This window comes from Scyliorhinus torazame, chromosome 10 (genome assembly GCF_047496885.1).
Source record: "Scyliorhinus torazame isolate Kashiwa2021f chromosome 10, sScyTor2.1, whole genome shotgun sequence".
Classification (NCBI taxonomy): Eukaryota; Metazoa; Chordata; class Chondrichthyes; order Carcharhiniformes; family Scyliorhinidae; genus Scyliorhinus; species Scyliorhinus torazame.
In genome coordinates this window covers 242,399,641-242,424,767 of record NC_092716.1, presented here as the reverse complement: position 1 = coordinate 242,424,767, position 25,127 = coordinate 242,399,641, and the positions used below count along the sequence as shown (strand labels likewise).

The following is a 25,127-nucleotide window of genomic DNA, read 5'->3' as shown; positions in this document are numbered from 1 at the left end:
TAGGGATTTTTCTCTTGGCAGGAACACAACAGCACACATTCTGCAGGAACATCGTACCACTGACAACAACTTCAGAATTTGCACGTCATTCTATGTCAAGTGTGAACTCCGAAAGTTCAGGTCAATTTCAATGGAGTAATGACAGCAAACACAGACAGATCCACCGCCATTATCAATGCAAACTCCAGGCGACTATACAATCAGTTATATTTATATGGTTCCAGGGCATTTCCAAGTCTGTTATGAAATAAAATATGTCACTGAGCCACATAAGGAGGTATTAGGTCAGAAAATTAAAAGCTTGATCAAAGCGGTAGCTTTAAAGAGGGAGCGAGGTAGAGGGGGAAAATGTAGGGAGGGAATTCCAGAGCTTTGGCGCCATCAGTTGCCTTGACCCTGTCAACAATGGTGGAGCAATTAAAATCAGGGATGTCCGAAAGCCAGAATTAGATGAGCACAGTTATTTCAAGGGGTGCGGAGCTGGGAAGAGGTCATGGAGTGATCTTAAAACAAAGGGTGAGAAATTTTAAATCAAGACGGTGCTTGACCAAGAGTCAATGTAGGTCAGCGAGCACAGGGGCGATAGATGAACAGAACTTGCATGAGTTATGTGGGCAGCAGGTTATTGAGTGACCTCAGATTTACAGAGGGTAGAATGGGAGACCAGCCAGGATCTTAAAGCTAACAAAGGCACAAATGAGCGTTTCAGCAGCAGGTGAGCGGAGACTGAGGCTAATACAGGCGATGGTGCAGAGGTGGAAATAGGTGATCTTGGAGATGGCGCTCAAATCAGTAAACGGATGGGGAAACAGGGTACAGTAGTCACTAGTGGGAGTGGTCTACAAGCAACCTAACAGTAAGTACAATGTAGGAAAAAGTATACAAAAAGAGAAATTGGGTGTTTTGAGATAAAGGGATGGCAATAATCATGGGTGATTTTAGTCTGAATATAAACTGGAAAAATCAGATTGGCAGTAGTAGCCTGGATGAGGAGTTCAATGCTTTGAAGATAGTTTCTCGGAGCAGCGCGTTTTGGAAAACCAACCAGAGAGCAGGTTATATTACACTTGCTATTGTGTAATGCAACAGGATTAATTCATTAGCTCGGAGTAAAGGCATCCTAGTTGGCAGCAACCACAATATGTGATTGAATTTTACATCCAGTTCGAAAGGGAGAAGAGTGGGCCTAAGACGAGTATTTTAAACTTAAATAAGGGCAACGATGTGGGCATGAAAGCTGAGCTGGCTGAAGAGAACTGGGATGCTAGGTCGGAGGACCGATAAATAGAGCAGCAGTGACAGACATTTAAGGGGATATTTCAAAATATTCAGAATAAATATATTTGTATTGTAAAGAAATGTTCAAAGGGGCGGTCTCACTATCCTTGGTTAACTAATGAAGTTAAGAAAAGCATCAAACTTAAGGAAAAAGTATATAAATCGAACCTGGGTCCCTGGCGCTGCGAGGACCACATTGCATCACCGTGCCCTGATGACAGAAGGCTTAGTGAAGGTCCGCTCCCCACCCCTGCTTCTCAAACTATACTCACTCCGCTTCTCCTCTTCCCTATCGCCCCCTCCTTCCCCCACTCTCTCTCAGCTCTAGCCCCTTCTCAAATCGCTTCCCACCTACTCGCTCACTTACTCGGCAACATGGGTCTTTCCAGCACCCTTACGGCGAGACAGAGCGCGTGTGCTGGGGCACTACAGGCCACTCCGTGGCCAGGCTAACGCGACCGAAAACCAGCACTGATTCACTAAAACTGGCCGAGACTCAGGCTCAGTTGCTCCCTCCTCCCCCATGATGGGCTGAACTGTGCTGGAACCATTCTGATTCTCGAACTTGCACTGCCACAATGGCACGGGGACTATAATTGAGTTGGAGAAAGGCTAAAATATACCAGCAGTTCCATTTGCTCACTACTTTGGAGGCCGATTACATCTATCATTGGGTGCTTGATGCACTGTACAAAAGGCCGCTGATATTCAACGTGTCAGTCACACATGAAAATTGAGTAGGAGGGTGCTGCTAACACCCAGAAAGCCACACCCTGCTCAAGTCACTGTCTGAGGGGAAGGGAAACAAGTATACTTGGGACAGAAAACAAAAAATGGGTTAACAGGTATCTTTTGAACTTTTCTCCAACTGATGTCACAATTTCACTCGAACAACACAATTTGGTGGTGTGTAACCCACCTTAAAACACAATCATGTGAATAATTAAAACTCTCCAGAATTAAATGAATTTGTTTTACCTTGCAGACCGACATAACGTTGACGTTTATCATCTTGTTGATAATCTGAGAGAAACAAAATTGATCCGTTAATTTGTTGGAACAATAGCTTGCTTGTACTTTCTCAATGGTACAGCATTGGGGAACTTGTATTAATAGAAAATTGACTCCATCTATTGGATAACATTTATAATTCAGAAAGGGCCATTCAGCCCAATCAGTCCATACTGCCTTCCTGCTCCAAATGGCACCTCCTCCCATCCTTACTTGTTTAAATTGATCATTGTAACAATCTATTCCCTTCTCCCTCATGTGTTCGTCCAGTTTCCCCTTAAATGCATCTATAATATTCTCACCACTAATTGAGTAAAAAGGTTTTGTCTGAATTACCTGCTGGATTTCTTGGCGACCATGTTATATTGATAGCCTCCAGTTATGCTCTTCCCTACAAGCGGAAATAGTCCCTGTTTCCGCGCATCAAGACACTGAATCATTTAAAAGATCTCTGTTCAGTCACCCTCAGTCATTTTTCCAAGAGAAAGGTCATCCAGCCTGTTGATCCTTTCCTAACATGCATATTCACACATTTCTGGTGCCATTTTTATAAATCTCCTCTCCAGTGCCTTAATATCATTTTTAGTGGCAACCAGAACGGCCCATAATATTCTTCGGCATGATTTAACCAAGATCCGATGCAGGTTTAGCATAACTTCCCTACTCTTCAATTCTATCGAAAAATAAAGTCCAACGCTTGTTTTTGTTATCGCCTTGCTAACCTATGGCACAACTTGAGAGGAGTACATTTGCACTGAGATCCTGCATTTTTCAAGTAACGAGCGAAATAGGGTCTTTGATTCGATGTAAATTCTGAAGAGCACCGGTCCCAGCACTGAACCTGTGGATCAGCGCTTCACGCCTTCTGACATTCTGAACAACTAAACTTTACTCCCATTCTCGGTCTTCTGTCCCGAAGTCAGCTGACAATCCATTCCACATTCTCTGACCATGTTCATTACTCTGGGGAACCCTATCGAGGCCCTTTTGAAAATCCCCATGTTACAATCCCAGTTGATGTTATAATTGAAAGAGCAGATTCCAGAATGGAACCCTGACTCAAAAGACCATGACTCTTTTTTTTTTAATAAAACCTGGAAAGAATCACAAAACTGCTAATTAGTTTTAACAAGAAAAGAAAATTGTTAAACATGAAAAACATTGATTTACTCCCCCCTTAGCTTAACAATTACACACAGGTTTTAGAATTAACATGGATTACATCTTAATCTACAATGGTCGCATTAACACAAAGTCCCTTTTGAAGCACACAAGGTGACTGTGGGAAAATACACTCTTCCACACTTATAAACAAAGGTTCTGCTCCACTTTTAGCACCAAATCCAGTCCAGGATTTTACACCAACCCCTTTAAGATATATTTATCTTGACTGCTGCGCAAACTGCTCACAATTGCTTTAACTCTCGATTCTCAGACTGTAATAAAATGGCATCAGACATCTGATTTACCTTTGAAGGCTGCTGTCCCACTTTACATCTAGTTATTGCAATTGTCTCCTTAACTCAGAACACTTTTGTTTACTTTTCCTTCAATTCTTCTGAACCATACCTTGGTCTCTGTTCACTTAACTCCAGTTGTCTTAAACATTCTTTCTGTCCCAATTCCCTGAGTATCTGGGCTGTAATTTGTATTTTGGAAGCCTGCCTTTTTTCAGCCCCTGTCCTGCCCACTCTTCTGGCAAGATTAAGAGATGTTCACTCCCCGAGGTCCTGTCTCCAACTGCCCACAAATACAGCTAAAACTAAAAGCTTCTCTACCTCGCAAGGCCCCAGTTGCTAAGCAATGTCTACTCTGCTGGCCTATTTAATTTTCACGCCATGAGGGCAGCACGGTGGCACAGTGGGTTAGCCCTGCTGCCTCACAGCACCGAGGTCCCAGGTTCGATCCCGGCTCTGGGTCACTGTCCGAGTGGAGTTTGCACATTCTCCCCGTGTTTGCATGAGTTTCGCCCCCACAACCTAAAAATGTGCAAGCTAGGTGGCTTGCACATTTTTTAAAATTTGTGCTTAGAGAGGGCTACGGCTAAAGAGGGCTAAATTGCCCCTTAATTGGAAAAAATAAATTGGGTACTCTAAATTTATTTTAACATTTTTTTTTAAATTCACGCCGTAGCCCTCTCTAAGCACAATAGAAATACAGTTGGAAATTAACCAACCCCATACAACACATTTGTCAATCAAATCCAACCATAGGTTTTACCCTTTCAGGCACAGAGGCATTAAATTAATCCCACTTAAAACTGTATCTTATTTCTAATGTTTACCAATAGAAATATAATCCCTTAAAACCATATTTATTTTCCTTACACATATCAATCATCTCGACTGCATTGCCATTGTCTACACTCTCTTACCTGCTCAAAAGTCTTGCCCTTTTGAAGCTATTATTAGCGCTGAGCTTTATTAAGATACCTTTTGTAGTATAGTGAGGTAGAGAAATTAGAGCACAATATAAATTAATGTCAATGTAGATTATCGTGGAAAATGGGGGGAAATCGTGGGGCTGGTTTAGCACACTGGGCTAAATCGCTGGCTTTTAAAGCAGACCAAGGCAGGCCAGCAGCACAGTTCAATTCCCGTACCAGCCTCCCCGGACAGGCGCCCGAATGTGGCGACTAGGGGCTTTTCACAGTAACTTCATTGAAGCCTACTTGTGACAATAAGCGATTTTCATTTCATTTTTCATTTCAAATGAAGTCAGGCTATGAAACATTTAAATAGCTTAAAAAGCTAGGTGCTTGTAGAAACTTCAAATTACTTGTGTAAGCTACAAGTGATAGTGTGCTGGTGACTCTGTATTAAGAGGACACAGGACATAGCGGCTTGAGACAAGAGGAAGTAGGATGAATGTGGAGAACCTTACGTGATCACGTTCACACAGTTAACATGGAATGTACATGATTAGGCGAGAAAATCATGCACAGGACCTATGACCACCATGGGAGTGAGAATTATTGGGCATTGGAAGGGGTTAACTGGATAAAACCCTCTCACTCAAGTCTTGATGGCAGAAGAACCAAAACCCAGAAGTAAAAAGATGAGAGAAAGTCTGAAGACCGAAGGCCAAAGCAGCAAGATTAGACACAGTCTTCTGTCCACGCTCAGTAGTAAAACCCATGATAAACTGTAAATTGCTGCCCATGTTTATTGGCTCGATTTTCACGAAACTCATTAAACTAGTTTTGATTTTGTCCTAACAAAGTAGTTTGACAACTGAACTTTGTTACATGCATTTCTGCACCAGTAAGGAGGTCAAAGATTACAAAATCCTTGTTGATTATTATAGTTTTCTTTCAAGGATATTCTCCTATTTTTGCCTTTAGTCCGATTTCATTATTTTTCCTCTCATTGATGGTAAGGCAACTGGACTATGATTCCTTGAAAATGTTCTGTCCCCCTTTTTAAATGTAGGAATATTAGCTATATGCCAGTCCTCTGACGCTACACCTTTTCTAACATTGTTAAATGTCTAGTCATGCCTCTGCTAACTCTGCCTTAGATTCTTTGAAAATAAGTGGATACAATCCATCTGGACTAGGGACTTTATCCTCTGAGGTTCATTCATTATTTAATAAGTCTCCTTATTTGTATTTTAAGTGCACTTAACTCATTACTTATCTCATCATTTGATGCCGTGTCTACCTGCTCTAGTTCCCTGGTAAATACTTAAGAAAATATTGTTGCAAAGAAAAATCCGTTGCTGAAGCTTTGACTTGCCAACCAAACAGAACCCTGTTCTCCTATGCTATAAATTGTTGTGGTCATTTGGAATTTGGAATTCTTACGTTAGTCTTGATGAGTGCAGTGAAAAGCTGCAGATACATGTCTCTCCTTTCAGTAATATTCAAGTTCTGTACAAGCAAGGGACTGTAAATTATTTAATTTCTGCCACCTCTCTATTGTTACCTGTAGTATTATTCTATCTATACCTTAATAGCCCTATTTTCATCACAGCCTCTCTTTTTCATTGTTACGTATGTAAAATATTACTCTATGTTCCTTGATAATTTTAATTTCATAGTTCCTCTTTGCCTTCCTAATTGCTTTTTAACTTCTTTCCTAATCTCTTTGTATTCTCACTCATCCTGCACTGCTCTGCTAGCTATATACTTAATACAAGCCTCTTCCCCAGCCCTCAGTTGTCTCATGTCTTTATTCATCCATGGAGTCTCACTAGTCTTTAGCTTATCCTTTCCTTCGAGCAAATAAATTTTCCCTGCATACTGTTGAATGCCATTTTAAATGCTTCCCATTGTTGATCGACTTGGTTATTTGTCAATATTGCTGCACATTTTAATTTCCAAAAGTTCTATTCTCAGCCCCTCAAAATAATCTTTTCTCCAATCTATTCATCTGTTTTGAGTAATATTGAAGTTCTACTATATCACCTTAAATTATGGTCTCTACTAACTAGCTGCCCCCCATTTCCTTCTCTTATCCGCTCTGGTTCATTCCCATTACTAGATTGAAAAAATATCTTCCCTTTTTTTAACACTTCGAGTTCGAAAAGTGTCCCGGCATTCATTGCAGTAACTCCTCTTCTGTCCAATTAACAACAGAGCAGATGAATCCCCCATAACTATTAGTCTACGTTTGTAACTCAAATCCCCTAAATTGTTTGCATGTTTGCATAGTTCTTCCTCCCCCACCCCCTCCCTCACCCCCTTTCCGGGCTTCTGTGCATGTTTTAAACACACAATGCTATTCCGCAGGGTCAAAAAAGGCTGCTCTGCTTCTCGAGGGCAATTAGGGATGGGCAATAAATGCTGGCCTGGCCAGCGACGCCCACATCCCAGGAATGACTAAAAAGAGGTAAATTAGAATCACTCTCTTGCAACTTCTGCCCGTGTTCCAAGTCTTTATTTCCATAGTCATTGTTCAGTTCTGAAGTAGTACATTGCTTCCTTTTCTCATTGGTGCTTTTTTTGAACATTTTGTTCCTGCTTGCTGCACGCCAACTAATGTGTTCTGAATAGATTCTTCAACATTTTATGAAAATGGCATGAGCGCCAATTAGGTGCAAATGCGATGTACTTTCAAGTGAAACACTGAGGTGTGACAGAATGAAGAGACTTCTATAAATAGATGAATCAAGCACATATCGAATGCATCTGATACTGGAAGATGGAATTTTCATCCTAAAGACTGTACCAGAAAAGTGAATGAAGAACAAATATTTTTTATAGAAGAGATGGTAATACAAAGAAAAGACAGATCCCATTAAAGATTTTGCCACAATTGTTATTCACAATTCCTATCGGAAAAGAAAATAATAGTGGTGACAGAATCAGCTTAATATTTCCATCATTGCTAGTGCAACGGTTTCACTAGAAAATCCATGGTGCATTTTCAACTTGGCTGTCAAAACTTGCAAATGTGTGAGACAGGCTGGCCTTTGTGTTTAGTCACTATTAATTAATTCAGAAATCTGAATATGTTCATCTTTTTGCAGAAATGCAAAAAAGTTGACTAACATTAAACAAAAACATAAGATAACCTCTGAGCAGTGAATCAATCGCAGGAATGTTCTGTAGTCCAATTGTTTTGATACAAGCGTCTACTGCGTTGTTTACAATTTGACCACTTGGGGGGGCTGTTACACACAGATTCTCATCTCAAATAAAGTTAAGCAAACAACCAGCTTGCAAATGAAATATTAAGTTCGGCATTGATTTTTTTTGGCTATTGCTTCTGCTGCCCTTGCTGGCTTTCAGCAGTGCTAACATTTGCCCCAATGCTGTGTCTGCGAGCTAATGGAACAAATAAGAGCTGGCAGGTGTAAGCTTAAGAGTGAATTGCTGATAGAATGGGCAAGTTTTCTTTTCATTCTTCCACAGGATGTGGGCACGGTGGTGCTGCTCATCCCAAATTGCCCTCCAGGTGGTGGTGGTGAGCCGCCTTCTTGAACCGCTGCAGATCGCCTGGCGTTAGATACACCCACAGTATACTATTGGAAGTTGCAAATTGGTTTGAGCATTTCAAGTAGGCTTTAAAAAAAAAATCTTCAAACCTGTACATTCAAGTGTGAAGATGTACTGATGAAACTTGGAACTTTTGACTACGAGATGTTTTGCCTGCTCCATTATAGAAACAACATTAAAGCCATTGAGGACCATATTAGCATAGATTCTCCAGAATGATGCCAAGGCTGGGAGATCACAATTATGAAGAGCAATCAGACACTGGAACTATTCTGGTACAGCACAGAAGACCCAGTGAAGATTTTTTAGAGTTTTTTTCTTAAAGCTTTGGTGTAAACAGGGGATTACTATTTTTACGATTGAAAAGTGCTTACAGGCAACAGTGCATCAGTAGATCCAGGGTTTTCTTTTTGTGCCATATTGGTTTGCATTTAAAGCAATTCAGATCAAAGGACTGATGATTTGTCTGCTCTTTGTTTTTGACTCGGAGGAGAGTGGTGTTGAGCGTTGTGTTCCAGTAATAATAATATGCATGTGTGGTTTGTCCTGGTAAACATCACCTCCCCACATAGCCGCCCACTTGCAACAGCCCACACAATGTTAGAAAACGTTCGCAATGTCCCTCTCGTGCCACTCGCGCTAATCTATTCGGACTACAAAAGGCACGACTCCATCAAGGGGGCAAGCTGGAAAAAAAACTCACACACAGGACGTCAACGCAAATTCCACCTGGACAAATGAATGGGAATCATTGGACAAGACAAACAAGTGCCTGCTCTCAAACCCAACCCAAGAACTGCCTGACTTCAACCCTCCGAGACTGATTCACCCATAACCGGTTCAAGACCGGTCACGGCGCCTGCTTGGTCAACCTTGGTCACTGTTCGGGCATCAGTGCAGCCCCCTATGTGCCTGTGGGAGAGCAAACTATGCACCACATCACGGGAGAATGCCCAATCCACACGCTCAGCGGAGGCTTATTTGCACTCAACGCAGCAGGACTGGAAGAAACTGCTCGACTTGTGGACTTTGCATTCGCTAAATAAATAAAACTTGGGAGGAGGAAGGTGGGGCCTGTTTAACAGTGATGCTGGCCCTGTCGTCAGTCAGCGAGTCAATGTGCTGGAGGTGCAAGGACGCAACCTGGGACTTCGATGTTGTGGCCATTTCAGAGGCATGGATAGAGCAGGGACAGGAATGGTTGTTGCAGGTTCCGGGGTTTAGATGTTTCAGTAAGCTCAGGGAAGGTGGTAAAAGAGGGGGTGGTGTGGCATTGTTAGTCAAGGACAGTATTACGGTGGCAGAAAGGACCTTTGATGAGGACTCGTCTACTGAGGTAGTATGGGCTGAGGTTAGAAACAGGAAAGGAGAGGTCACCCTGTTGGGAGTTTTCTATAGGCCTCCAAAAAGTTCCAGAGATGTAGAGGAAAGTATTGCAAAGATGATTCTGGATAGGAGCGAAAGTAATAGGGTAGTTATGAGGGACTTTAACTTTCCAAATATTGACTGGAAACGCTATAGTTCGAGTACTTTAGATGGGTCAGTTTTTGTCCAATGTGTGCAGGAGGGTTTCCTGACACAGTATGTAGATAGGCCAACAAGAGGCGAGGCCACATTGGATTTGGTACTGGGTAATGAACCAGGCACGGTGTTAGATTTGGAGGTACGTGAGCACTTTGGTGATAGTGACCACAATTCGGTTAAGTTTACTTTAGCGATGGAAAGGGACAGGTATGTACCTTAGGGCAAGAATTATAGCTGGGGGAAAGGCAAATATGATGCAATTAGGAAAGTCTTAGGATGCATAGGATGGGGAAGGAAACTGCAGGAATGGGCACAATTGAAATGTGGAGCTTGTTCAAGGAACAGCTATTGCGTGTCCTTCATAAGTATGTACCTGTCAGGCAGGGAGGAAGTAGTTGAGCGAGGGAACCGTGGTTTACTAAAGTAGTTGAATAACTTGTCAAGAGGAAGGAGGAGGCTTATGTAAAGATGAGACATGAAGGTTCAGTTCAGGCACTCAAGAGTTACAAGTCAGCCAGGAAGAACCTAAAGAGAGAGCTAAGAAGAGCCAGGAGAGGACATGAGAAGTTCTTGGCAGGTAGGATCAAGGAAAACCCTAAAGCTTTCTATAGGTATGTCAGGAATAAAAGAATGACTAGGGTAAGAGTAGGGCCAGTCAAGGACAGTAGTGGGAAGTTGTGCGTGGAGTCCAAGGAGATAGGAGAGGCGCTAAATGAATATTTTATCATCAGTATTCACACAGAAAAAAGACAATCTTGTCGAGGAGAATACCGAGATACAGGCTACTAGACTAGACGGGATTGAGATTCATAAGGAGGTGGTGTTAGCAATTCTGGAAAGTGTGAAAATAGATAAGTCCCCTGGGCCGGAAGGGGTTTATCGTAGGATTCTCTGGGAAGCTAGGGAGGAGATTGCAGAGCCTTCGGCTTTCATCTTCATGTCGTCATTGTCTACAGGAATAGTGCCAGAAAACTGGAGGATAGCAAATGTTGTCCCCTTGTTCAAGAAGGGGAGTAGAGACAACCCTGGTAACTATAGACCAGTGAGCCTTACTTCTGTTGTGGGCAAAGGCTTGGAAATGATTTTAAGAGATAGGATTTATAATCATCTACTAAGGAATAATTTGATTAGGGATAGTCAACACGGTTTTGTGAAGGGTAGATTGTGCCTCACAAGCCTTATTGAGTTCTTTGAGAAGGTGACCAAACAGGTGGACGAAGGTAAAGCAGTTGATGTGGTGTATATGGATTTCAGTTGATAAGGTTCCCCACGGTAGGCTATTGCAGAAAATATGGAGGCATGGGATTGAGGGCGATTTAGCGGTTTGGATCAGAAATCGGCTAGCTGTAAGAAGACAGAGGGTGGTGGTTGATGGGAAATGTTCAGCCTGCAGTTCAGTTACTAGTGGTGTACCACAAGGATCTGTTTTGGGGCCACTGCTGTTTGTCATTTTTATAAATGACCTGGAGGAGGGCGTAGAAGGATGGGTGAGTAAATTTGCGGGTGACACTAAAGTCGGTGGAGTTGTGGACAGTGCGGAAGGATGTTACAAGTTACAGAGGGACATAGATAAGCTGCAGAGCTGGTCTGAGAAGTGGCAAATGGAGTTTAATGCAGAAAAGTGTGAGGTGATTCATTTTGGAAGGAGTAACAGGAATACAGAGTACTGGGCTACTGGTAAGATTCTTGGTAGTGTGGATGAGCAGAGAGATCTCGGTGTCCATGTATAGATCTCTGAAAGTTGCCACCCAAGTTGATAGGGTTGTTAAGAAGGCGTACGGTGTGTTAGCTGGTAGAGGGATTGAGTGGAGTTTCGGAGCCATGAGGTCATGTTGCAGCTGTACAAAACTCTGGTGCGGCCACATTTGGAGTATTGCATGCAGTTCTGGTCGCCGTATTATGGGAAGGATGTGGAAGCATTGGAAAGGGTGCAGAGGAGATTTACCAGAATGTTGCCTTGTATGGAGGGAAGATCTTATGAGGAAAGGCTGAGGGACTTGAGGCTGTTTTCGTTAGAGAGAAGAAGGTTAAGAGGTGACTTAATTGAGGCATACAAGATGATCAGAGGATTAGATAGGGTGGACAGTGAGAGCCTTCTTCCTCGGATGGTGATGGACAGCACGAGGGGACATAGCTTTAAATTGAGGGGAGATGGATACAAGACAATTGTCAGAGGTAGGTTCTTTACTGAGAGTAGTAAGGGCGTGGAATGCCCTGCCTGCAACAGTAGTGGACTCGCCAACATTAAGGGCATTCAAATGGTCATTGGATAAACATATGGATGCTAATGGAATAGTGTAGATGGGCTTTAGATTGGTTTCACAGTTCGGCGCAACATTGAGGGTCGAAGGGCCTGTACTGCGCTGGAATGTTCTATGTTCTAGAACCCAAGAAGTAGGAGAAGTGGACCGTATGACTGCTCCGCCATTCAGTCATCATTGCCCATCTTAGACTTCAACTCAATTTTTCCTCCTGCTCCCCACATTCCCTCGATTCCCCGAGGAACCAAGAACCTGTCCATCCCCAGCCATGTAGCATCCGCAATCACCTGGGATACGAAATTCCAAAGAAACACTTCAGAGAACCCAGTATTCCTATAGTTCCAGGAAAGAGGCTGACCTTGTTTTAATTAAGATACACCGAACATGTGTTCCAGTCAAAACCACTGCAGGGAGTGGGCCCCCCCGCTTTGTCACAAGTGGAGGCTGCAATTTCTTACAACTCGCAGCGATCGCAGTATTAACTTGACCCTAGGAGATGAAAGGGCCATTTTAATTTTTAGGTTCTCTTTTTAAGTAAGCTCCACTCTCATTTGATCATGTACAAGACTAACACACAAGTCTGAAATTATTCCTGGGAAAGAAATGCAAAAAGCAAAATGCTAGCTCAACCAAAACATTAAAACCGTAAACCTGAAAACATACAATCATTCATTTAACTTTTTCCTGAAGCTGGTTAAGGGAGGCTTGCAGCTGGGTTTATAACACCTCTGCACTTTCCCCTCAATCACACTGTGAAAGGATCATGACGGCCAAATATAGAAAGGCTTATAAATGCATTGAGAAATAAGGAACTTTGTCAGGAAAGAGAGGCAGTTTTAAATAATCTATATTTGTCTTTGTGGGTATGAGAAATAAGGCAAAGCTTTAAGTTTAATTTTGTGGTTCCACATTTGAAAGGGGCAATGACTTCAGCTTGGTTCAGGTGCCTGTATCTTAATGGGTGTTTATGGCTGAGAGGCAAAACCTAGGTTGTTGCTGAGCCATCAGGGGGCACCCGAAGTTTGAAAGAACTTTTGAGTTCAGCTTTAAGCCGGACCCAGGAGAAGCTGGGCAGGACCAGAGATCTTGGGGAAAGCAGGTTTCCCAAAAGAACAAAACAAAATTCAGAAACCAGGGAACATCTCAGGAAGACAGTTAAGTTAAAGGAACAAAGAACAAGAAGTTGAACACGGTCCTGTGAGGTGAAGTTAAAGTACAAAGCAAAGCAAGTGCTCCGAGTTAAAGAGACAGCTGCAGGAACCAGATTTAATGTGAGAAGCCAGACAGAGGTAAATTAAACGTTTGGGGAAATCTGAACACCACCTGTGAAGCAATAGCGTTCTGTTGGCGCGGCTGGGTTCCCGAGAGGTTGTGTGGAAGCTTGAATGCACGTGGCAATCCAAGGCAGCAGAATACTGAAAAGAGAGATTGAAATCCTGAAAGTGGATCCTTGGAGAGATTAGTTGGTTTAGTGTGATAAGCATCTTGGGGGGGATTTGATGAGAACTCCAGGAGGTTGTTTCGGGTAGCACCTTCCCCTTGATTTCAGAGTGTGGTGAGTCTGGCCACAATGGGCCTTTTATTTTACATGGATTGTGTACTTAAGAGAATATTTTGTTATCTTTATAAATCTGTGTACTTGTTTAATGATATAGGGTGCGGTGAAGGAGTAGTGTATTGCAGTTAATCGTTTCTTGTTTAACAAAGGTTTGATTACTTCGTTAGAAGTTAATTGGCAGTCCTGTGACTCTGTCTTTTTAAAAAAATGTTATGACCAATTGAGCCAGGCTTCCGCCCAGGAATGTGTGTGTCTGTCTGTCTGGTAGTAATATCAGCTGGGATCGTGACACTTGATGCTCAGTTTACTAAGATACTGTAAACAGAAGGCAGCTAATTCCCCCACTGCTTTTTAAGCCTCTGATGATCTGTACAAAAAAAGAAAGAGGTCTGGACAAAGGGTTTTAAAAAAAGGTCAATGAAAGCTGTAAAGGGTTGTGGAAATAACAAAACATAGCAGAGCGATATGACGGTGAAATGCAATGAAATGAAAATCACTTTGTCACAAGTAGGCTTCAAATGAAGTTACTGTGAAAAGCCCCTAGTCGTCACATTCCGGCGCCTGTTCGGGGAGGCTGTTATGGGAATTGAACCGTGCTGCTGGCCTGCCTTGGTCTGCTTTCAAAGCCAGCGATTTAGCCCTGTGCTAAACCAGCCCCTAATGGGGTTGTGTAGCACATTCACTGTCCTCTGTATTACAAAAATTAAAGCTGCTTTGAGGGAAATAATCCGATCATAACTTCTGCATGTTCACTTGATGGGAAATAAAGCAACTGACATTCAGATTCAGTCTCATCTCACCAAGTTATTTGTTCCGTCTGCGTTAGGAGAAATTGAAAGAGTATATGCGAAAGATGTGAGCATTTGTTCCAGAACCTGTCCCTGCTCTAATAAAATTAAACTTTTGGCCATGAGTTAATTCAGAAGACACTGAAGACTACTCAAGGGAATGGCCAACTCCAACTCTCAGATGACCCTTATAGCAGATTTGACTTTGGTGTAATCATGACTCACTATAACGGGCAACAGAAGCTACAAAGCCAACTACTAACCTTGGGGCATGTTGGTGTTGTGCATTGGTATTGGGAGCAAATTTGTATTTCATCCGTTTGGAATGATCTTGGCCCCATTTCAAAAATAAAGCGCTAATTTATAACCCCACTACATCACCCAGTCCCCCACTGGTACAAGGGAGACCCGCTCCCCATCTAACCCACCCCCAACCCTTAGCAACTGACTGTGACTAAGTCCTTAAAGTAGGTAATGAATGGCTGCCATCTCCGGTAGAACCCCTCAACCAACCCCCCGACGGTGTACTTGACCTTCTCCAGGTACAAGAATTCCATTAGGTTACCCAACCGTACCGAGGTGCTGGGCAGAGTAGGAGACCTCCACCCCGGAAGAACTCGCCTCCGGGCAATCAACAAGGCAAAGGCGAGGACGTCTGCCTTCAGCCCCACTTCCATCCCCAGCATGTCCAACACCCTGAAAATGACCACCAAAGGGAAGGTTCCAAATTAATATTCAGAATCACTTACAAGGTGCTAAGGAAGCAGACCCAAAGCTTAGCAGTTTGGGACATGACCAGAACATGTGTGTGGTTGGCCGGCACCTAGCTCACACCGGTCCTCTATTCCCGTAAAGAAGCTGCTCATCTAAGCCTTGGTCAGGTGAGCCCTAGGCTCTACCTCCAGCTGGATCAGGCCGAGCCACGCACATGAAAATGTACAGCTCACCCTACGAAGGGCCTCACTCCACACTTCACCATCCACTATACATCTCAACTCTCCCTCCCACTATACTTTCACCTCATCCCCCAGAACCGATTCCTCAGACAGGATACACCCTTTGATCCGGACGTATCTGAATGAGTTTGACCCCCAAAGTCCAAACTTCGCCGTCAGTTCTTCCAAGCTGGCAAATCCCCAAATCTCTCAAACCCCTTCCCACCCCACACCCCAGACATGGCGTCCAGTCTGAATGGTTCACATAAATGATAAGTGCAAATAGGTGCCAACCTCTCTCTGGATCCAAGCTTAAAGTGCTGCCAGAATTGTCTCCATATCTTTTAGAGTGGACACAACCACTGGGTTCGAAGTGTACCGTGCTGAAGAAAACGGGAGCGACGCATTACAAACGCCCTTAAACTAGATCCCCTACACGACCTCGCCTCCATATGTCCCCATAGGGAACCCGGATCAATGCATCACCACATCACCTTCTCAACACTGGCTGCCCGATAATCAAAAAGCAAATTGGGCAATGCTAGACCTCCCGACTGTCCATCCATTTGAAGAACTGTGCTGCGGATCCTCAGGGCCCTGCCTGCCCATATACAGGATGATATCAACCCATTAACCTTAACAAAAAAGATTTAGGAAGACAAACAGGAAGACATTGGAAAAGAAACAAAAACTTGGAAGAATATTCATGTTGATAGACTTGACTCTGCCCAAGGACGAGGAAGTTTATCCCACTTTTGTAAATCAGATTTCCCTTAACTCACCAGACTCAAGTAGTTCAATTTATGGAGCCAGGTCCAATTTATGGGCCACCTGGACACCCAGATACCGGAAGCAAGATCTGGCATGGCAAAAAGGCAGTCTCCCCCCCCCCCCTCCCCCTAGTTGGCTCCCCTCCCGAAGTTAACCGGAAAGTACGTGTCTTTTTCCAATTTCAACTTGTATACCGAAAAGGAGTCAATGCTGGTCTGTAGCTTCATTATTTTACCCAGTAGGGACCGGGTTTGTAACATAAAGCAGATCATCAGCATATAAGGATATCCTGTGCTCCCTCTTTTTCTCCCCCACCCCTTCCACTTACCCAAAGCTCTGAAAGCATGGCTAAGGGCTCAATTGCTGAAACAACTAGGAGGGGAAACATCGGACACCCCTGGTCTTGCCCCCCTATTCAATAATATCTCAAGCTCAAGGCGTTGGTATGAACACCAGCCTTGGGAGCCCTATACAATAACTTTACCCATGAAATAAGCTTTGGCCCTAATCAAACCTCTCCAGGATTTCAAAAAATTATGTCCACTGCAGCCTATCAAATGCTTTCTCGGCATCCAAAGACACAATCACCTATGGCTCACGCTCAGCGGCAAGGGAGAGAATATCCAACAGCCGCCGAATATTGTCTGACAATTGCCGACCCTTAAAGCCAGTCTGATCCTCCGCAATCACCCCCAGGGTGACAGGGCTCCAGCCTCAATGCCAGCACCTTAAGCCAGTATCTTGGCGTCAACATTCAATAGCGAGATCGGTTACGACCCGCGTTCAGTGGGGTCCTTATCCTTCTTCAACAGAAGAGAAACAGAAGTCTGCGAAAGTGTAGCAAAGACTCGCGGGATAAGGTATCATTAAACATGTCCATCAGTAACGAGATTAATTGATCCGTAAAAGTCTTGTAAAATTCAAGACGAAACCCATCAGGTTCGGGAACTTTACCGGTCTGCATCTGCCCTATACCGATCAAAATCTCCTCGGGGCCTAACGGGACCTCCAACTCTTCCGATCTCTCACACCCCACCACTGGAAAACTCAATCCATCTAAAAATGTCGACATGTCCCACCGGAGACTCCACCCTACAGAGACCCTTGTGAAAAGCCTCAAACGAAGCATTGACTGTATCAGAGGTGGAAATCAAGCAGCCTCCCGAATCCCTAACCTGGATAATCTCCCAGGAAGCCACCTGCCGCCTCAGCTGATCGGCTAAAAAAACAGCTGGCCTTCTCCCCATATTCGTTTAAAAACAAAAACCTTGAACATCACAGCTGGCTCACAGCTTTGCCCATGTACAATAGATCGAACTACGACTGCAGCTTCTTCCTGCTCACCAGAAACTCCGGGGTAGGGTCACACAAATACCTGCGGTTCACCTTCAGGATAGCATCCACCAACTTTGTCCGCTCCACCAGTACCTCCCTATTCATATGCACCTTGTATATCATCTTTCTTCGAATAACTCCGCCTTCAAGGCATCCCAGAGCGTGGAGGGATAGACAGAGGTGTTCGTAGAGCTTGGAGGGCTAGACAGAGGTGTTCTTATTGAACCCGACATCCTCAATAGCCTCAAGACATACACCCACAAAGTCACCTCTTGGCCAGCAATCATACATCCAACTGCACGGTGGGCGCTGTCGGGACCTGACTCCAAACCCAAGCCCACCAGATGCGGAGCACGATCTGAAGTGACAATGGCCGAGTATTCCACCTTCCTGACCCACAGAAGAGACCTACCCAGGAGAAAAAAAAGTCGATCCTGGAATAAATCTGTGGACTGAAGGAAAGAATGAGAATTCCTTATCCCCCAGGTGCATAAACTGCCAGAAATCTGTCTCCCCCCCCCCCCCCCCCCCCGCACCCTCCATCTGCTCCATAAATGCCAACAGCAACTTCGCCACACCCGAAGGAGCCAACAACTTATGCCTAGAATGATCCAACTTCGGATAAGTATGCAGAAGGGAGAAAAAAACAATAGCTCAGATGTTTGTATACTTACATCATCGAGATCAGGAACATCCAGGAAATATTCTGGGTAGCTGTAAGAAATTCCCACATTGTTCACTGAAGAAAATCAAAATGGTACATCAGGTTACGTCAAATTGCTTCAACATCATTGAGAAACAATATAGATTCAGTGATATTAATACAAATTAGATATCATATACACATATTAGATGTTTTTGGCTCCATTCACAGCTGCCTTTCTTTTTTTCTCATCTTTCAGTGGATGTGGGTGTGACTGGCAGGGCCAGCATTTATTGGCCATCCCTAATTTCCCTTGAACGGAGTGGCTTGCTGGCCATGTAAGAAGGCAGTTAAGAGTCAACATCACGGCTGTGGATCTGGAGTCACACATAGTCCAGACCGGGCAAGGACGGCAGATTTTGTCCCGAAAAGACATTAGTGAACCAGATGGGTTTTCCGACAACAGGTGCATTGAGAAAATTTAAATTTCATCAGCTGCCCTGGTGGGATTTGAACCCATGTCAGTAGCTTGGGTCTGTATTTCTAGCCCAGTGATATTAAAACTTCATCACTGTCTCCCTATGGAATCCATAGACTTCTTTGCAGTTACTCTATTGTTACCCTTCAAAAGCTGGTGAGAAGAAGTGTATAATTGCTCATTGGAGATATGTGCAAGAATAGGGAATTTCTTTAAGAAAGCACAAATCAGTAATAACATTTCCCTCCCTACAAGGTATGAACCCATAGGAAATAACAGGCGAATGTGCAGATTCCTAGGACACTCCCAGCAAGGTAACATTTAAACAATATGTCCTTAGAGATTGGAAGCATGCCAAAACTTCATCACTGTCAATATATTCAACTCCAAAATTTGGCACACTCTACATATTCCATGTCACATTAGTAATTGCCTCAACGTTAGAGCTGTGCATGCCCCTGCTCTACCCCCACCCACTATCGGGACAATCAGATCAGAGACAATTTTCCCAACAGATATCGGCCAGCCTGACAGGATTATATATGAAAAATGACACTTTCACAGATTTGGGTGCCAACAGAGCGTTCCCAGTGAAAAAAGTGCGATCATCCCTTTCTTGCTTCTTAATCCCAACCAAATGGATTCTGTTATTGTCCCCTCTCTTTTCATTACTACATCTTCCCATACGAGTACAGCCACCCCACTATTCTTTTCCTTCCCTATAATTTTGCATGTGATATACAGACTTCCTCCATCTAGGTCGTGTAAGGTATTGAAAGGAAAGATATAACGATTTGGCAAGAACAGGAACTCAAAAGGTCTTCCTTGAGTGAAATCATTTGGAACATTCCTGTACCGAGGAAAGTCCTCGGTAAATAAAATTGTGACTAAAACTCACTTTATTCACAGAAGAAGTGGCAAATCATCATTGGGAATGGCGATTGCATATAGTGCAAATTTAAAAAGTAGGTGGCATTCAACTGCAGGCCATAGAATCAAGGAACCCCAACAGTGCAGAAGGAGGCCATTCTGCACTTACCTTCTGAAAGAGCATCTAACCTAGGTCCCATCCTCAACCCTATCCATGTAACCTGACATAACCTGCACATCTTTGGATTGTGGGTGGAAACCCACGCAGACACAGGGGAGAAAGTGCAAACTCCACACCACAGGCCGCAATTGAACCCGGGTCCCTGGAGCTGTGAGTCAGCAGAGCCACCAGAGAAGGAGTTAACTGGGAGAAAGTACCCAAGGCAGGACTTGGTACATATTCTAAATGATAGCTAAATGAAGCAAAGTTTTTCAAAAGCAAAAGAGGGTAAAATTAAGGGGGTTGCAAACCTTCCACAGTTTTCAGTGAACAAAACAGTGAATTTTCTGCTGTATATAGACCTGCTGCCCAGAGGAAACAAAGGGAGAAAATTCACAAGCAAAAGTATAACCACCAGCGTTAACTCCATTCCTTCTAGTGGAATTAAAGCAGTACAGATAGATACAGAAATCTGAAATCAGCCAGATTTCAGCAGTACAGATAGATCGTCTCAAAACCAGCCGGATTTCAGAAAAAAATTAGAACCTTAATACATGAAACCAAGAGAACAGGTTCCTTAAGAATACATATTGAATCATTTTCTTTCCATCTCAGTTTCTAGTCTTTCTATAACACCTTCCTGCCATGGGGCTTCATCGGTCTTATCTACTGATGCGAACAAAGCTGGATCTGACATTTTGGTTTTATTTCCAAATAGACTTTTCTTACTTTTAGTGCAGGCTGAGAAATTCACACTTCTGCTTGTTTTTAATTTTTGTAGTTTTTTATGTTACTGAAAATACACTCCCAGGTAGCATACATAATACCTCACTGGATTCTGCAAGAGCCTTTTGTTCAGCATGCTAGTGAAGCGACCAGAGAACTAAGCTCAGCCAAGCCACTCAGCGCAAGGGAAACATCAGGCGCTCAAAGCGGATAACTGCTCTGTACATCGCCATGTCACTGCAGCAACTCCCCGAACAATCCAGTCATTCACTTATTTAAGAGGGTTTAAGATTCTTGCAGGACCCACTAAAAATGGTGCCCGGTTTTCCGGCACCACCAGTTTTCAGACAGCCGGATTTGAGGTGCTCTACTCAATCTTATTTTCAAGTAGTCATAAAACATTTTAGGGGAGGCATGGCGGAATTGTCATTGGAATAGTAATCCAGAGACCCAGGGCAAGATCGGGTTTCAATAAAAAAAATCTGGAATTAAAAATGTTGGGATGACTATGAAACCATTGTAGATAAGTCATAAAAACTCGTCTGGTTCATTATTGTCCTTCAGGGCAGGAAATCTGCCGACCTTACCCGGTCTGGCCTACATGTAAATCCAGATCCACAGCAATGCGGTTGACTCTCAAATGCCCTCTGAAATGGAGGGCAATTAGGGATGGGCAATAAATACTGGCCCTGCCAGCCACACCCACAGCCCGTAAAATGAACTTTTAAAAAAAAAAATTGGTTTACAGATTGGCGAAATAGCTTTGTGCGTTGTTACACAGCAACTCAGGAATTCCACCTGCTTTATCTGAAAATACATACCCAGGACACCAATTTCGAGTCCAGCCAGGCCAGCTTCAATCACCTTGTAGATCTCAACTCCTCCTCCAAAATCCACAGTGATTGTTCTTGTTTCAACTTGGAATTGCTCTCCTGGAAGTGAAGAAGATATCTGTGCTCATTATAACTTACTCAATGGTTGCAAGATTAGTCCATTTTGAAGAAACACGTGGCATCAGTTTAAAGGTACATGAACCAAATTGCTACTTGTCTGAGTTTAGTCTACATTTCCGCTCTTTTCAGGAAATGGTGTCTGAATAATTTCTTAAACAAACTCAGCAGTGTTGAATGTTTACATGCTACATCAGCACTACAAACATGACAACTATTCATCGATGATTTTCAAATATATTTAAAAGGTAAACCAGGTTTGGTATATGGCTACTGGTGCCAATAAGTAAAATTTTGTAGAATGGATGAACTAAAAAGACAACATTTCAAAATTAACCAATTGCTTCTGTTGACAAATTTCCTGTGGTTATAGTTACAAAGGGCTGTTAGTGCTGAGACCATACAGGCAGCGTAATTCAGATGCAAGTAGTTTTATACAAGCTTGAATATATATCGGGTTAAAGTCCAACAGGTTTGTTTCGATGTCACTAGCTTTCGGAGCGCTGCTCCTTCCACAGGTGAATGAAGAGGTCTGTTCCAGAAACACATATATAGACAAATTCAAAGATGCCAAACAATGCTAGGAATGCGAGCATTAGCAGGTGATTAAATCTTTACAGATCCAGAGATGGGGTAACCCCAGGTTAAAGAGGTGTGAATTGTCTCAAGCCAGGACAGTTGGTAGGATTTCGCAGGCCAGATGGTGGGGGATGAATGTAATGTGACATGAATCCCAGGTCCCGGTTGAGGCCGCACTCATGTATGCGGAACTTGGCTATAAGTTTCTGCTCGGCGATTCTGCGTTGTCACGGGTCCTGAAGGCCGCCTTGGAGAACGCTTACCCGGAGATCAGAGGCTGAATGCCCTTGACTGCTGAAGTGTTCCCCGACTGGAAGGGAACACTCCTGCCTGGTGATTGTTGTGCGATGTCCGTTCATTCGTTGTCGCAGCGTCTGCATGGTCTCGCCAATGTACCACGCTTCGGGACATCCTTTCCTGCAGCGTATGAGGTAGACAACGTTGGCCGAGTCGCACGAGTATGTACCGCGTACCTGGTGGGTGGTGTTCTCACGTGTAATAGTAGTATCCATGTCGATGATCTGGCACGTCTTGCAGAGATTGCCATGGCAGGGTTGTGTGGTGTCGTGGTCACTGTTCTGAAGACTGGGTAGTTTGCTGCAAACAATGGTTCGTTTGAGGTTGCGCGGTTCTTTGAAGGCAAGTAGTGGGGGTATGGGGATGACCTTGGCAAGATGTTCATCGTCATCAATGACGTGTTGAAGGCTGTGAAGAAGATGACGTAGTTTCTCCGCTCCGGGGAAGTACTGGACGACGAAGGGTATTCTGTCGGTTGTGTCCAATGTTTGTCTTCTGAGGAGGTCGGTCCGGATTTTCGCTGTGGCGCGTTGGAACTGTCGATCGATGAGTCGAGTGCCATATCCCGTTCGTACGAGGGCATCTTTCAACGTCTTTAGATGTCTGTTACGCTCCTCCTCGTCTGAGCAGATCCTGTGTATACGGAGCACTTGTCCATAGGGGATGGCTTCTTTAATGTGTTTCGGGTGGAAGCTGGAGAAGTGGAGCATCATGAGGTTATCCGTGGGTTTGCGGTAAAGCGAAGTGCTGAGGTGACCGTCCTTGATGGAGACGAGTGTGTCCATGAATGCAACTGATTTTGGCGAGTAGTCCATGGTGAGTCTGATGGTTGGATGGAACTTATTAATGTCATTGTGTAGTCGTTTCAGTGATTCTTCGCCGTGGGTCCAAAGGAAAAAAATGTCATCGATGTATCTGGTGTATAACGTCGGTTGAAGGTCCTGTGCGGTGAGTAGGTCCTGTTCAAACTTGTGCACGAAGATGTTGGCGTATTGGAGTGCGAATTTGGTCCCCATGGCTGTTCCGTGGAGACACTCGTCTCCATCAAGGACGGTCACCTCAGCACTTCGCTTTACCGCAAACCCACGGATAACCTCATGATGCTCCACTTCTCCAGCTTCCACCCTAAACACATTAAAGAAGCCATCCCCTGTGGACAAGCGCTCCGTATACACAGGATCTGCTCAGACGAGGAGGAGCGTAACAGACATCTACAGACGTTGAAAGATGCCCTCGTACGAACGGGATATGGCACTCGACTCATCGATCGACAGTTCCAACGCGCCACAGCGAAAAACTGGACCGACCTCCTCAGAAGACAAACATGGGACACAACCGACAGAATACTCTTCGTCGTCCAGTACTTCCCCGGAGCGGAGAAACTACGTCATCTTCTTCACAGCCTTCAACACGTCATTGATGACGATGAACATCTTGCCAAGGTCATCCCCACAACCCCACTACTTGCCTTCAAACAACCGCGCAACCTCAAACGAACCATTGTTTGCAGCAAACTACCCAGTCTTCAGAACAGTGACCACGACACCACACAAACCTGCCATGGCAATCTCTGCAAGACGTGCCAGATCATCGACATGGATACCACTATTACACGTGAGAACACCACCCACCAGGTACGCGGTACATACTCGTGCGACTCGGCCAACGTTGTCTACCTCATACGCTGCAGGAAAGGATGTCCCGAAGCGTGGTACATTGGCGAGACCATGTAGACGCTGCGACAACGAATGAACGGACATCGCACAACAATCGCCAGGCAGGAATGTTCCCTTCCAGTCGGGGAACACTTCAGCAGTCAAGGGCATTCAGCCTCTGATCTCCGGGTAAGCGTTCTCCAAGGCGGCCTTCAGGACCCGCGACAACGCAGAATCGCCGAGCAGAAACTTATAGCCAAGTTCCGCACACATGAGTGCGGCCTCAACCGGGACCTGGGATTCATGTCACATTACATTCATCCCCCACCATCTGGCCTGCGAAATCCTACCAACTGTCCTGGCTTGAGACAATTCACACCTCTTTAACCTGGGGTTACCCCATCTCTGGATCTGTAAAGATTTAATCACCTGCTAATGCTCGCATTCCAAGCATCGTTTGGCATCTTTGAATTTGTCTATATATGTGTTTCTGGAACAGACCTCTTCATTCACCTGAGGAAGGAGCAGCACTCCGAAAGCTAGTGACATCGAAACAAACCTGTTGGACTTTAACCTGGTGTTGTAAGACTTCGTACTGTGCTCACCCCAGTCCAACGCCGGCATCTCCACATCATGAATATATATCAACAGTGTTGCTCTGAGGCAATTTTTCTACAGCAGGGTTTCCCAAACTTTTCCAGCCGCGGAACCCTTTTGATCTCCCAATATTACCGAAGGAGCCCCTGAGAAATATTCTTATTGTGTTGAAAAATTAAACGAAAAAAAAAAAATGATTGGGCAATTGGTACACACCTACAAAAATGGAACCTAGTTTGGGAATCCCTGTTCTACAGTGTTACATTAAATGACAAGTCATTAGCACAGTTCCCTCCATGAAGTCCAAGCTATCATACTTGCACCGTTGCAGGTACAGATAAAGGAAAGGATTCCTAATTGTCCATGAAAGCTCTAATTCGTGGAGGACCAGGCTCCACACTTTATACTATTTCTCTACTTTGGGCTGCACCTACTCAACAGTATCCCACCAAACTGTCTTGATGCCGAGGTGCTTACGTGACATTCTAATCTCTTTGGCCAGTCTTACACGCTTGTTTATTCGATTCAGAGATGGGTCGACCAGCCGTTATCTACATATAGCCTAGCAGGCCTCCACATCTCTGACAGTCTTATCAGCATTGCTATTGTAGTAGTGTTGCCTTCGCAACTGCGCCTTCGTCTTGGTGCCTGATGTTTATGGTTCAGCTGGTTTTGATCAGATGAAAAGCTCCCTGTACCACTGCCAGGACCTGCAATTCGCCCCCACACCTTCTCAACATTCGCTCTCTGGCTAAATTGCTGGAGTAAAG

At 44.1% G+C, this 25,127-nt stretch overlaps 1 protein-coding gene across 1 annotated transcript in view; it reads right to left on the bottom strand.

Annotated features, from left to right (window-relative positions):
• LOC140384685 (very-long-chain 3-oxoacyl-CoA reductase-A-like) overlaps nt 1-25,127 on the bottom strand; it is a 228,265-nt gene that overhangs the window by 87,059 nt on the left and 116,079 nt on the right. Inside the window, exons 4-6 of the mRNA XM_072466618.1 lie at nt 21,101-21,211; nt 18,077-18,141; nt 2,257-2,301 (exon numbers count right to left, since the gene is read on the bottom strand). Coding sequence (XP_072322719.1) covers nt 2,257-2,301; nt 18,077-18,141; nt 21,101-21,211 — 221 coding nt within the window. The remainder of the gene's footprint in view (nt 1-2,256; nt 2,302-18,076; nt 18,142-21,100; nt 21,212-25,127) is intronic.